This window comes from Marmota marmota, unplaced genomic scaffold (assembly GCF_001458135.2).
Source record: "Marmota marmota marmota unplaced genomic scaffold, marMar, whole genome shotgun sequence".
NCBI classification, from domain to species: domain Eukaryota; kingdom Metazoa; phylum Chordata; class Mammalia; order Rodentia; family Sciuridae; genus Marmota; species Marmota marmota.
The window spans coordinates 1,364,702-1,378,556 of NW_026000249.1; the positions used below are offsets into that span (position 1 = coordinate 1,364,702).

A 13,855-nucleotide genomic window follows, 5' to 3' on the forward strand; every position below is an offset into this window, starting at 1 on the left:
TATTTTCAGACAGCATCTGGCCAAATTGCCCAGGCTGGCCTTGAACTTGTGATCCTCATGCCTCAGCTTCTGGACTCACCAGGATTACAGGCATGTGTCCTTGTGACCGGCCCTACTGATGCTCCTTGAAACATTACTATGATTTGATTTGATCACTCTAAATTGTCTACATGTATAGAACTATAGTACTGTACCCCATAAACGGGTACAAATATATGTCAATTAAGATTTTTAAATTTTAAAACTTGACAGGATTAAAGAAAACGGATAAAATTTAAAACTCCTCCCAAACACTCCCTCAGCCGCTCAAATTACGTGTAGCCGAATTCTCTCTACCGGAACCTCTAGACGATAAAAGCCCCTGCCACCTCTGTGAAGTTGAAAAAGGCACCCAGCAGCGATGGCCTCGCGATTATAGGTTAAAGCTCCGAGGAGGCGGGACCCTCTCTGTGATTGACAGAAACCCTTTCTTAGCCGGCAGTTTACGCCCGCGCACCCGGAAGTCCCGCCTTCAGAAAAGGAAGGAGCGGCGCAAGAGAGCGCCGGCGGTGACCGCGGCGACAGCGGTGACCCAGTGAGAGGAAGGCGGGGACGGTAGCAGGTCGTGGTCCTCGGGGTTTGGGTTGGAGGTTAGAGGCAGGGCCAGTAGCTGGGGGAGAAATCAGGTCGTGCTGGCCACGGCTGGTGGGGCCTGGGGACCATGCCCTGGAGCAAGTGGGACTGTGGGGATGGTACGGGAAGAGTGGCAGCACCCTGACTCCTCTGTCCCTTTTTCCCTTTCTTCCATCCTTCCTTCCTCGAATTTCCTTATCTGTGCTCTTCGCTAAGGCCTGGGGGACTAGGGATCAATTCTGATTTCAATGTGCCTACCCTCCCTCAGGAAGACCCCCGGGCTGCACACCACCTCTGTGAGGTGGTTTGGCCTGCCCACCACGTCTATGATGTGGTTTCTCAGAGACCACCTCACCTCAATCGCTTAATCCCCACTCGCTTAGAAACGTGCCCCCGGAGGGCAGGTTTCATACTGTTTCCCAAAGGCGGCAATATATTAAAGCCTAGTATGTTCCCATGATGGGACAAAAAGGATTGACTAGATTAAGAGGAACAAGGGAATAGCTGCATTCTAGGCATCAGCATTGATATGTCTCTTTGCTTTGACAGCTGGAAATTTAAAATTGTTTGGAGTCAACACTGATTCCAACCATGGGTTTGTCAGCCTCTACCCCTGCTGTTCCAGTTCAGACCTCAAATGCTTCAGATCATCAGACAGCATCACCGCCTTCAGGATGCCCAATGCATGAAGGGAAAATGAAAGGTAATTGACCCTTTGTGTAGAAAAGTAAAACAAGATATTTCTGAAAAGGTTCTAAAGGAAGAGGTGGTGTAGTTTGCTAGGGAGGCTTGTAGGCCTGGGAGTGAGGCACCCTGGAGCTGCTTACAAATTTTGTGATTATAGATAGCTTACTTCTCTAAGTCTATTATCTGTAACATGAGACTATAATGTTATCTCAGAGGGTTATCATGATGATTAATTAATAGGAGAGCATAGTGATTGCACCATAAATCATTCCCTGACTCCCCAAAGTTTTCCTGTGCTTCCATCAGTGCTTCTCAGGAGACATTTGCCCATGCTGGGAGACATTTTTATCACAACTGAGAGTACAGAGTACTCCTGGCATTGAGTGGGTGGAGATCGGGAACACTGTTAAACATCCTGTAATGCACAGGATGCCCCCCACAACAAACAATCATCCAGCCCAGATATCAAGAATACAAAGATTGCATGGAAAACCTTGGTCCACATCTATCTGTCTTCTTTTTTGTTGTTTAAGTTGTTGATAAACCTTTATTTTATTTATTTATTCATATGTGGTGCTGAGCATCCAACCCAGTGCCTTACACATGCCAGGCAAATGTGCTACCGCTGAGCCCCAGCCCCAGCCCATCTCTGTCTTAATAAATAAACTTTACTCCCATATATGCTACAATATCCTATAAAATAAGCCATCTCCAAATGGACTTGTGGTCTATTTTTTCAGGCAAAGCTGAAAATAAAAAGATTTCTTTGACTTTTAGACAGTGTATGTTGGCTTTTAATTTTTCATATTAAAGTTTGGTTTGAATCAGTAAGTCATGATGAGAGAGGCAATGTGGCATGTTTACTGAATGCTAATTCTTGCAGAGGTAGTCGTTTATTTTCTGGGTGAGCCAGCCCACTTTTACAGGTCACTGCCAATTCTGTGCCAAGCACTTTTTGTTACTTCTTCCTGCACTGAGAGTAGTAGTGAATAAGAGGTGAAGATCCTTTGTCTGATGAAAATCCTGTATCTCATATTCATAATCCTGTGTGGTGGGTTTTCTGTTTTATAGCCAAGGAGACTAAGGCTCAGAATAAATAACCAATGCACTCCAAGTCACACAGGGTATAAGTGGCAAAGCTGTTGAAAACTCTGTGACCTTGGACAAGGACAGATCCAGTGCTCTTGTAGTATTGCTTCTTCCACGAATTGAGACAGATCAGATGAAGCAGCTGTGCTTCTGCTCTGAGTGTCCATCCTCAGAGAGATCAGAGTCTTCTTTCTGGTTTCATTTCATTTGTTATTTATCCTAGAGCCAGTCTGATTTATAGTAAAGAATGTATTTGTACATCAAAAGGGCTTCTAATTATATAATGTAAATTAACATGAGTGGGAATCAGTGCCCTTGAAAGGATTGATGCTTTGAATGGTAGACAGGGAAGATATAGCAAGTTTGCTTTCATCTCTAAATTAGGCAACTGATGGGTATTAGGAAATGAGGGCCTGGGAGGAGAGGCCCAAGGAAGGAAGTGAAAGGAAACTCATCTTTTCTCTGTGTGTCACCAGCATTTGGTGTATTCCATTCTTCCTGCTGCTTCCTGAGTCAAGGATTCTATTACATAACAGCTGTTGTCCCAGGCTGCAGTTCTCCAGGAGCCTGCCTGCTGTGAACTCTTAGACCAACTTCTCAGTCCCCACACCTGACTGAATCAGGATCCAGATACATTGTCTGCCCTTCCTAGTGCTTAGTCATTAGGCTCATACCTTCCCCTTAAGAAGCACCTGGGTCCTAGATGGGTTGTGGGTTGTTTTCTTTAATGTCTCCCTTTTCTTGCTGTCTGCTCACAAGGAACAGCACCTTGGCTACCTAGTAGTTATCTGTGCCTTGTTTTAGTCTTGAAATAAAATACAATCAGAGTGGCATGGAGATTTTTCTTCAGCAGCCTTTATGAAATCTCTGCTCATTTTCTTCTGCTCCAGTACTTGCGAGAGTACATCAGTAACAGATGATTGGACTGCAGTGGCATCCTGGCTGGGGCTGGGCTTGTCTGGAACTAATGGCTGGAAGTTAAGGAGACTCGGTGAAATGTGGCCCAGCCCCTACTTAGGTTCCTTTTATAGCTCCCAGGTGCTATTCCAAGCAGAAACTTTCTAACCTATTGCAAACACTATGGCATAAGCAATACATACTATTACATCTGCTGAGATATTTTCGTTTATTTTTTCTGGGAGCATAATTTAATCATAGAATGGGGATTTTTTTTTCAGAAGTACAGTAAATTTATAGAACCTTCTCCTCATCTACAAATTTTAGAACATTAGATAACTTAGTTCGTGGCAGCTTTAAACAAAAGAAACACTTTTTCCTATGGTTGTCAGAACTTCAACTTCTTAAGGCACCACTTGAGAGACCCAGATGTTATGCTTTTCTTCTGCTATGTTGACAGTTTTTATACTTGATTATTTCAGGCTGTCCAATCAATGCAGAACCCTCTGGTCCAACCTGTGAGAGCAAAACATACTCTGTGCCTGCCCACCAAGATCGTGCATATGAGTATGTGGAGTGTCCTGTTACAGGCGCTGCTGCTAATAAGGAGAACCTGGATCCTTCAAATCTGGTAATATATACTGTTTCCTTCTTCCTGGAATATTTTATGCAGAAATGCTTTTACAGACTCCTAAGACAATATGTAGACTGCTAGGATAGATTCGTCTGACATTTGAAAACTAAAGTTTGGTTTGCATATACAGTGAAAAGTCTAGAATGGGATACTAAATATAGTTTCAGAGAGCACCTGGGAAAGAAAACAGTGATTACAAAGACCCAGGGTAGCTTTACTAGGAATAAGCCATACCAAATGAGTATTTTCTCATGTGAAAGAGTTATTAGATGGTAGCAAGAACTTCCTTAAAGAACATAGCTGGAGGTAGTAAGGTGTTTAGGTTGACCAGAACCTTGTAGGCATCTTACAAGATTGGGGTGCTTCTTCAGGCACTATTAGGAGCCAGCCACATGTTAATTGCTAGGATAGTACAGTGTCATCTGACTGCCAGCAAATTTAATGCCATAAAGAAATGAGGATGAGGATATTCATAATTTCTATAAAGCTCTATTATCTGTTTTGTTCTAAGCCCTGGGAGTGAGCAGTGTGCACAAAACTTTCTCCTTCCTGATTTTCTCCTCCCTGATCTTCTTTTCCCTAACCTTCTCCTCCCTGATCTTCTCCTTATACATGTCTCCTCCCTAATCTCATTTTATCTAAATTACCTCTTAAAAAACCCCCTGTTACCCATGATGGGCAGAATGACAGCCTTTGGAACAGGAGTCCCCTGTGTTTCTCCTTTGCTAGAAAAGCAATAAACCTTCTTTTTCCTTTTTCTCAAAAAGGGATGAGGTACCTGTGGCTTCTTTATGTTTTATGATAGCCATACAACATAAGGAATTGTAGTCTCATTTGGAATCACATTTTAGTGGAGAGACAAACAGACTTGGGCTTATACTTTAGAGAGCTACAGGATGGCTGTCTAAATTAAAAATGTTTAGAAATTTTAGTGAACCAGGAACATTTGAAGGAACTAGAAATAGTCCTGGAAAATAGAGATACAATAGCAGTGTCCACATCAGGAACTGAGAAACTGTGGTCCATGAGCTGTATCTGGCCCTCCACCTGCTTTTGAAAATAAAGGTTTGTTGGCATACAGCCATATTCATTCATTTATGTATTGTCCGTCACTGCTTTTACACAGTAGAGAAAGCAGCAGCAGAGTTGAGTAGTGTGACATGGCACACAAAACCAAAAATATTGGCTATCTGGCTCTTGACAGAAATAGTTTATTTGAAGGCCTATGTGGAAGACAATCTTAGTGGCGTGCCTAAGGATCAATGGGTTGTGTCAACTATAACATCTACTATAAGAGGCCATGTAGAAAGCAACTTGGTAACAATGGAACCAACCTACACACAGAATGGACTCGTAGATGAAGCAGTAAGTGGCCTGTCTGCTGGAAACATTTATTTAATAGATATTTAGAGTTCCTCCAGTGTACTGAGGACTCTCCTAGGTTAGTTACAAAGATGCATAGGACACAGCTTGTGCTCTCAACTTATTCACATTATAGTAAATTCCAGATGAGAAAAGAGGCAATTACAGCTCAGTATACTCATTTATAGAGAAAAGCCCAGGATACTTGGGAGGGATTAGTATCCTAGACTTCAGGTTCAAGAACAGGGAAGGGGTTGTGGTCAAACCTCAGTAAGGACCCTGCCAAACTATAAGGAAATGGCTGTGTTGAAGAAGTTGGATGAGATAAGGGTTTCTTACCCTTGGTACTGTTGACACTTGGGGCTTAGTGATTCCTTCCTGTGGGAGTTACCCTGTGCACTGTAGGATGTGTAGCATTATTCCTGGCTTCTACCCACTAGATGCCAGGAGAACTCTCTCCACTTAGTTGTGACTATCAAAAATATCTCTAGACATTGCAAAGAGTACCCCAGTAGACCACTGGTCCAGATCATCTCTAATAGCCTAGTGGTTCAGAACATGAGCCTTTTAGAATCTTAGATATCTATACTCTTGTCCCAAGGGATCATTATATGTAGCGAGAATACTAATAACAACTAGATTTTCTTGTGGTCATTTTTGAGGCATTCAAGCAAAGTACCATACACTTTTTCTTTTATCCTTATACTAGCCTCATGTGGTCAGTGTTTCTTGTCCTTGTTTTAGAACTGAAGATACTGGGAGTGAGAGTGAGCAGCTTGCCCCATGCCATTCAGCTAAGAAGTGGCAAAGCCAAACTGAAGCCCATCTGCCTCAGACTTATGTCCTTAAAAATGTTAGTGGTGACAGTACAGGCAATCATTGCAGATCTTACCATACAAAGCTCTCCTTCTATTGTAATTCAAAGTAGGGGCCATGTTATGGCTGAGAGCTTTATTTTTTTCCATATTTTTTTTTTTTACTGGTACACTACTAATTACACATAATGGCAGGATTCATTGTTACATATTTATAGATGCACACGATATAATCATATACTTTGGCCAATATCATTCAATTATTCATGTGTATCTGTTAGAGAAAATCTTTCACACTTCTAATACAAAAAGAAGTTCTAACCAGTTTTCAACTTGGGGTGCTTGCCAGGGGACAGTTGACTTATGTCTGGAGACAGTTTTCATCATCACAACTGGGCAGGAGTGTCACAACTGGGCAGAAGCTGAGGATAATGCTAAATAACCTACAGTACTCAGTGTAACAGAACCCCTTAACCAAAAATCAGCCCCTAAAGTCAACAGTGCTGAAGGTGCAAGACCCTGGCCTAAGTTGGCTGTTAATTAACATAACAGTACTGACTGCTGACCCCTGAATGGGAGAAGGGATTGTGCCACACCTTTGGTCTGGCATTATTGCAGTGCAAATATTCATTTATATTGTGTTCAGCCCAAAGTCTGAAAGCATAAGCAGAATTGTACATGTATGAATGTTTAAAAAGAAAGTTGCATTATATATATAGTCTGTGAGATTTTCTTCAAAAGTTCAAAAGAGATAAAGAGTTAATAGTCAGTTTTGAATAACCTGTCAAAAAAGTTTTTTTTTTTTTTTTAAACCAGGGGCTGAACCTATGGGCACTTAAACACTGAGCCACATTCCTAGCCCCTTTCTTTTTTTAATTTTTGAGACAAGGCTTCTCTAAGTTGCTGACGCTGACTTTGAACTTGTGTTCCTCCTGGCTCAGCCTCTTGAGCTGCTGAGATTATAAAAAGAATTTTAGAAATGCTTGTAGTTTATATTAGTTTTTACTTCTGTGTCCTTGGTGACATCACTTCTAAATTTGTTCAAAAGAGAGAGAGCAAAATTTAACCACAGTATCTATTTACCATTTATGAGAATTTAATCATGGAGGAAATAAGCTTCAGTATTCTGAAGTTTCAGAACAATCCAAATATCTAAGAGGCTTGAAGTTTTGATGTCAGTGGGTTAGTGGGGAATCTGTGCTTTGTGTGTGATCCATTGCTTTCCAGTAGATACTTAATTATATTCATATATTCTACTTTATGTCATGTTTCTAGCATTTATTAAACAAATCTACTTACTTTATTTAGATGCCACCACCTAATCAAACACCAGCTCCAGATCAGCCCTTTGCATTGTCTACCGTCAGAGAGGAGTCATCCATTCCACGAGCAGATTCAGAGAAAAAGTGGGTTTATCCTTCCGAACAGATGTTCTGGAATGCAATGTTAAGGAAAGGGTAAGTGAATGAGCATATTGTTTAAAATATAAATTTGCTTGTTAAATTCATCTAAGAATTGAATGTTAGTTTTTTTACCTCAAAAAAATACAGCAAGTTTTTAATGAGTTAATTAGCTTATAATCAACAGAATTTTTAGACTTGTCAGAATATAAGTTCAAGGCCAATTTTGAGGTCAGGTTCTCCAGAGAAACAGAATCAACAGGATTGGGAGAGCAGGGCAAGATTTATTTTCAGGAATTGACTAACATGATCATGGAAGCTGACAAATCCCAAGATCTACAGCTGACAAACTAGCTACCCAATAGAGCCAATGGTATAGTGCTAGTCCGAGTCTGAAGGCTTGAAACCCAGGAAGAGCTGACATTTTAGTGTGAGTCCGAAAAACAGGAGAAGACTATAATGTTTCAGTTCAAGCTTCTGCTTATGAGAAGATCAGCCCTTTTCTTACATTTAGGCCTGAAACTGATTGGATATAGCCCACCCATGTGGAGCACGACAGTCTCCTTTACTCATTCTGCTGATTGAAATGTTGATCTCATTCAGATCCCCCGCACTGACATGCTCAGTGTTTGGCCACATGGCTCCATGACCCCATCAAATCGCACATAAAATTGACCATCATAGCCAGTAATAGCTTTTTTCTTTTAAAGGAAAGAAATGCTAATGTAGAGAATACTTTTAAAAAGTTGGAGCTTCATTAATCAATGTTACTAACTGAAGAAACCATCTTTAAAAGAACCATCTTTAAAAATAGATGTTTCCATAAGTCTGGCTTTTGGAAATTCAGTGAAATGAGAGTAACTTCATTATTAATCTTCAATTTTAATGTTTGTGTGGTAGCTTTTGATTTATGGCACTATTCCATGATCATAAGTAAATCTTTAAAATGAGTCTTAGATTCATTGAATTCATAGAAAATGAGCATTCTTAGTTTTTTTTGTAATTTTGTAAATCACTTTATGAATATTTGGATTAACTTTTTGGCATTATCAGTAATGTTTGTCACATTTTACCAAATGTGCTTTCATAGGTGGAAGTGGAAGGATGAGGATATTAGTCAGAAAGATATGTATAATATCATTAAAATTCACAATCAGAACAATGAACAGGCCTGGAAGGAGATTTTGAAGTGGGAAGCTCTTCATGCTGCGTAAGTATGATTGAGATCTTAAAAAGTACTTCCAGTGTCGTTTATATTTTGTATCAACTTCTACAGTTTTAGCATTAAAATAATTTGATACTTAAATAAAATACTTATAAAACTGTCCTGTGACATTTTGTGGGACAGATTACCCCTCCATATTCATGTGAAAAACAGCAACCATTTTATTAGGCTTGTGGACTTGGTGGGTCCAGAATGCAGAAAAGACAAAGATAGCTCCTCTCTACTCCCTGATGTCTGGGGCCTCAACTCCCAAGTCAGGGATGGTTGCGTATGCATGGACTGGAGACCTCTGAAGGTGTCACCATTTACTTGTCCAGCAGGTGGTGCTGGCCATCTTTCAGACCAGCCTGCTTATGGCTTCTAAATGTGACTGTTTTGGCTTCCTCACATCATGGTACCAGGATCCAGGAGCTAGGGTTCCAAAAAGCACCAAGCAAAGCTGTGTCTTCTTTTCTGACTTAGCCTCAGAAGTCCCATATTGATACAAGCCTGCCCAAGTTCAAGGGGAGGGAACAGAGACCCCCACCTCTCAGTGAGAGGAGTTCCACAGTCCATTGAAAGCAGAATACATAGGAAGAGAGGTACTAAAATGCTCTGTGTCCTAAGCCAGATAGGAAGATGCTTTTGTTCCCTCAGCACCATCTATTGAATCCCCATTAGGAATAACCCTAAGAGATGTCTCATTATGGGGCCCCTTTTCTCAGGGAGATTTGGTAAATGTATATGCTATGGTGATAGGATCTGTGTCTTTAGAGACCAGTGGTTCTCAACACCTTCTGGAAAGTTTGTTACAACGCTGCATGCTGGGCTTCACCTCAGCCCAAGAACCAGATCATTTCATAATCTGTGGTTTGCATTTCACATTCCTCACAAAATGTGATTAATTTGTTTCTTAGCTAAAATTTACTTATTGATTTATTTTATGGGTTTTTTATTCAGTTTGTTTTTTTATCCAGAGAAAATATATTTTTTAATTTATTTATTTGTTCCAATTTGTTATACATGACAGAAGAATGCATTTCAGTTAATAGTACACAAATGGAACAGAATTTTTCATTTCTCTGGTTGTACACAAAGTAGAGTCATACCATTCATGTCTTCATATATGTACCTAGGGTAATGGTGTCCATCTCATTCCACTGTCTTTCCTACCCGCATGCCCCCTCCCCTCCCCTTTGCCCAATCCAAAGTTTGTTTTTAATATTTTCCCTCTGCAGTTCATTAGTGACACTTCCTGGGTGTCACTGGCCAAGTGCAAGGCCTGTGATGAGTGCATGTGAGGGAGAAACAGTGCAGCAACCACGTTGCCTGTCAGTAATCCATAGCCTGAAGGAGTCACACTCCCAGCTTGCTAATGAGGGAAGCCACAAGTGTCTGCAGTGACCTTGGTTGAAAGTGTGCTGTAATTAAAACTGCCTGCTCTTTACTTATAGTGTGATTACATGGGGCAGAGGGAATTTTAGTTCATCAGCTTCAGCTCCCTCTCCAGTTATTTTAGAGAGTTTTGGCAAAATTAGGTAGGCCTTTAAAAACCCATGTCAAGGTCTCCAGGAGAGTTTTCCTGGATCAAGTTTGTGACCCTCTTAGGCAGAGAAACTAAGGAATAGGTCCTGAAAGGAAAACTCAGTAACTTATGGTCCTCAAATAAGGCTCCTTATGCTTTGAATGCTTTTTTCCTTTGCACTTAGAGAGACACATCAAGATGGAAGCCTGTCTCGTCAGGGAAAGCAGCTAACAAGTTAGGGGGCCTCATGTCTTGACTGCCTTCCCCGATTCACTGGTGAAGCAGCTCTGTATCTATTGTACAGGTGGACCATGCCCTCCATGAGGGCAGGTCTGTGAGTACTGCTGCACCCCAGTGCCAGCAGAAGGCTAAATCCTCAACCAGGGTTTGTGGGCAGAGTAAGCGGATTCTATAGCTAGAACCTTGTCACCCCTCAGTTTACGTGTAGTTATTTAAGGAGTGGTTCCAACACCAATTACTACTATTTCCCAGGGATTTATTCATCATTTTCTTTCTCCATAATGGCAGTTATCCCACAGTGTCCACAGAGGATTGGTTCCAGCACTCCCCAGTGATACCTAAACCATTGGATGCTCTAATCTCTTATAAAATGGTGTAGTTTTTGCATATAACCTATGTACATTCACATGGATTCTTTAAATCATCTCTAGATGACTTACAATAGCTAATGCAGTGTGAATGATATGTAAATAGTTGTTATACTATATTGCTGAGGGAATCATCATAAGAAAAATGTCTACATATTCAATACAGATGCAGTTATTTTTTCAAATATTTTTAATCTGCACTTGGTTGAATCTGCAGGTGTGGAGCCCATGGATACAGAGAGCCAACTATATATAGAATTTTCTTATGTTTGTCTGAAAAAAACCCAGCTACTCTATGCAAAAGAGAAGCAAGATACACAATACTTAATAATTTTTTTCTGAGGATATGCCTAACTCCCTGCCCCAAATGGAAGGGCCCTGGCAGTGCCCTTTCCATCTGTTTCTTAGCTAAAATTCATGTATTGATTTATTTTATGGGTTTCTTATTCAATTTTTTTGTATTCATGGAAAATATATATTTTTAATTAATTTATTTATTTGTTCCAATTTGTTATACATGACAGCAGAATGCATTTCAGTTAATAGTACACAAATGGAACAGAATTTTTCATTTCTCTGGTTGTATACAAAGTAGAGTCACACCATTCATATCTTCTTACATGTACCTAGGGTAATGATGTCCATCTCATTCCACTGTCTTTCCTATCCCCATTCCCCCTCAGTACAAACAAATGCCCCAGTCTGGAGGGAGGAGGGGAAAGTAAAAGGCACCCAATCCAGAAGGAAAGAGGAATATTTTCAATAAATAGGGACATTTTATTTTAATTGCTTTAGATGCTGCTATATCAATGCAGTATTATGTGAAATGCATACAGGAATATGTGTATTATTGAAAAACTGGAACATATCCTTGTCAAAGGAAAGAAAGTATTTTAATAGGTTTTTCTCCTTTGGCATTTTCCAGGGAGTGCCCTTGTGGTCCATCCTTGATCCGATTTGGAGGGAAAGCAAAACAGTATTCACCAAGAGCAAGAATTCGTTCCTGGATGGGGTGAGTGTCAGTGCCAAAATGTTATTTTGCATACCTCAGATCAGGGTCAACTTTTTCTTGGCACCAGAGTCTAAGAACTGTAGTGCCATCTTCTAAAACTCATTCAGTATTCAGCTATAGATTTCCTTCTCTCCTTGAGGTTTGCTCCTTGACGGGCAGATGTGTTAAGATGTAGTGGCTAGCTTACTATTTAATTATCTGAGGATCCAATTGAGTTCTCTTCTGTATTCTTGGATCCATCTTTTGCTCCTCCTATAATCTTTGGGTAACATCTGCTTAGTGTTCCTAACTTTTCTCCTAGTAAATAGTTAAATGGCCCAGGTTTCTTTCCTGTGGATCTTTTTCCTTTGTAAGGGAATAAGCAGTCATGTGACCTGGACTTATCAGTCATTCAGTGCCATGTTCCCTTAGTCTCTGAGCCTCACCTTCCCAGTCAGGTGTTTGCTGTTGAGAGCAGGCAAGTGCTGCTTCTCAGCCACTCTCACCGCCAAACCAGCACCAAATGCCCAGCCAGTGATTTATACCCACTAGCATGCTTTCATTCCAGGTATGAGCTGCCTTTTGACAGGCACGATTGGATCATCAACCGCTGTGGCACAGAAGTTAGATATGTTATAGATTATTATGATGGTGGTGAAGTCAACAAGGACTACCAGTTCACCATCTTGGACGTCCGCCCTGCCTTGGATTCGCTTTCAGCAGTATGGGACAGAATGAAAGTTGCTTGGTGGCGCTGGACATCATAACCACTGTTTTGTTTGTGATGCAAAGTATAAACTATTTTTTTTTCTGAGAGATACATTAAACTATTTTCCCCAAACTGAACTGCACTCATGATGTAACGGGAACTTCAAGTGGGTCATACACTTCATCCTCCACTTAGCAAAGGGCCCCTGCTCCATTCAGTTTTGAGCTGCATTTTGCCTTGCAGTTTATAGCAAATAGTTCTAAGTTTTCTTCCCGTTTGGTTTAAGTGGGAAGCAGTCCCTCAGTTTGTCCGTTAGCTGCAATATTGCCTATGTATTTCATCTAGAAAAGTCTGAAAAACCTCTGAAAAAGTTTTTTTAGAAAGTGAGGAAAGCTGCTTTTTTCTTACCATTTTCTCAGGAATATTTGAGAGGTAAAACCTGAAAGCCAGTGTACTGCTAATGAGCTTTTACCTGGTCAAATCTTTTAACTAAAATCATTTATTATAAATAAGCAATATCTTTTTAAAAAGAGACTATTATTTCTGAAGTCCCTACAATTTAGTAGAGACCCTGAACAAAATGCAAAGCCATACCCTAGCACTCCAACAAGACTAAGGCGTGTCTTGGCTCTCAATTCTTATTTATATGCATTTTTCAGACTGGGCCTTATTAAAGAAGTTTCAACTCACCATGAGGTGCTGATGCATATGCTTTGAAACATATATTTTAATTTTTAAAATATTTTCCTGTTGTTCTGATATGTAACTCTGCTTCCCCAAACAGGTCTCTTCATTGTCCCTGGAATTTAAAGTTATCCCAACTTTGAGTCCCATTCCTTCCTCCATTGGAAGCCTTCCTTCTGGTTGGCTTAATCCGGATTTAAAAGTCTGGCTCAAGTCACAGTGCCAGTGATTATATTTAGCTGAGTATTAACATTCACAAGAAGAGTATTTTTCTCAGATGTAGTTATGTTTGCATTAATTCACTGTCTCAATTTTTATGTTTTAAAGAAGCTTTAAGCTTGGTGTTGAAATTCCTTGTATCAGTAACCCCAAAACTGATTGTTCTAATTATAACAGCATGTTACAAATGACTGTTTTTTAAAGTGTTGATAATATTAAATCCTTTAATTTATCCTGAATACTGTAGTGTTAAATTAGTGGATGAAATTGGCAGTCTCTGAGTTATTAATTTGGTATGGATTTCTTGGGTGTGTCAGTTTTGTGTGGAGTTTCAAAAATCCAAAAAGCTTAAGTTCTACATGTCAAGAGTATTTTGTACATTTTTAAATAAAGCTGATAATTAACAGGTTTTGAAAATC

At 40.2% G+C, this 13,855-nt stretch overlaps 1 protein-coding gene across 4 annotated transcripts; it reads left to right on the forward strand.

Annotated features, from left to right (window-relative positions):
* The first annotated feature begins 496 nt into the window (after positions 1–496).
* LOC107144223 (holocytochrome c-type synthase) lies at positions 497–13,855 on the forward strand. 4 transcript variants are annotated; one of them, XM_015488025.2, is made up of 7 exons: positions 497–601; positions 1,162–1,315; positions 3,768–3,916; positions 7,405–7,553; positions 8,587–8,706; positions 11,759–11,845; positions 12,393–13,855. In XM_015488025.2, exons 2-7 carry the CDS (start codon positions 1,204–1,206, stop codon positions 12,589–12,591), a joined length of 816 nt encoding a protein of 271 aa, XP_015343511.1. In that variant the 5' UTR covers positions 497–601; positions 1,162–1,203; the 3' UTR covers positions 12,592–13,855. The 4 variants fall into 4 exon arrangements, with proteins under 4 accessions (XP_015343511.1, XP_015343509.1, XP_048652305.1 ...); XM_015488023.2 differs by having other exon boundaries at positions 503–629; XM_048796348.1 differs by having other exon boundaries at positions 555–574.

Coding starts and splice junctions, on each gene's coding strand:
- LOC107144223 (XM_015488025.2), top strand. CDS start 1,204: ATGGGTTTGTCAGCCTCTACCCCTGCTGTTCCAGTTCAGACCTCAAAT. Junction 8,707..11,758: donor TGGGAAGCTCTTCATGCTGC/GTAAGTATGATT, acceptor GGCATTTTCCAG/GGAGTGCCCTTGTGGTCCAT. Junction 11,846..12,392: donor AGAATTCGTTCCTGGATGGG/GTGAGTGTCAGT, acceptor CTTTCATTCCAG/GTATGAGCTGCCTTTTGACA.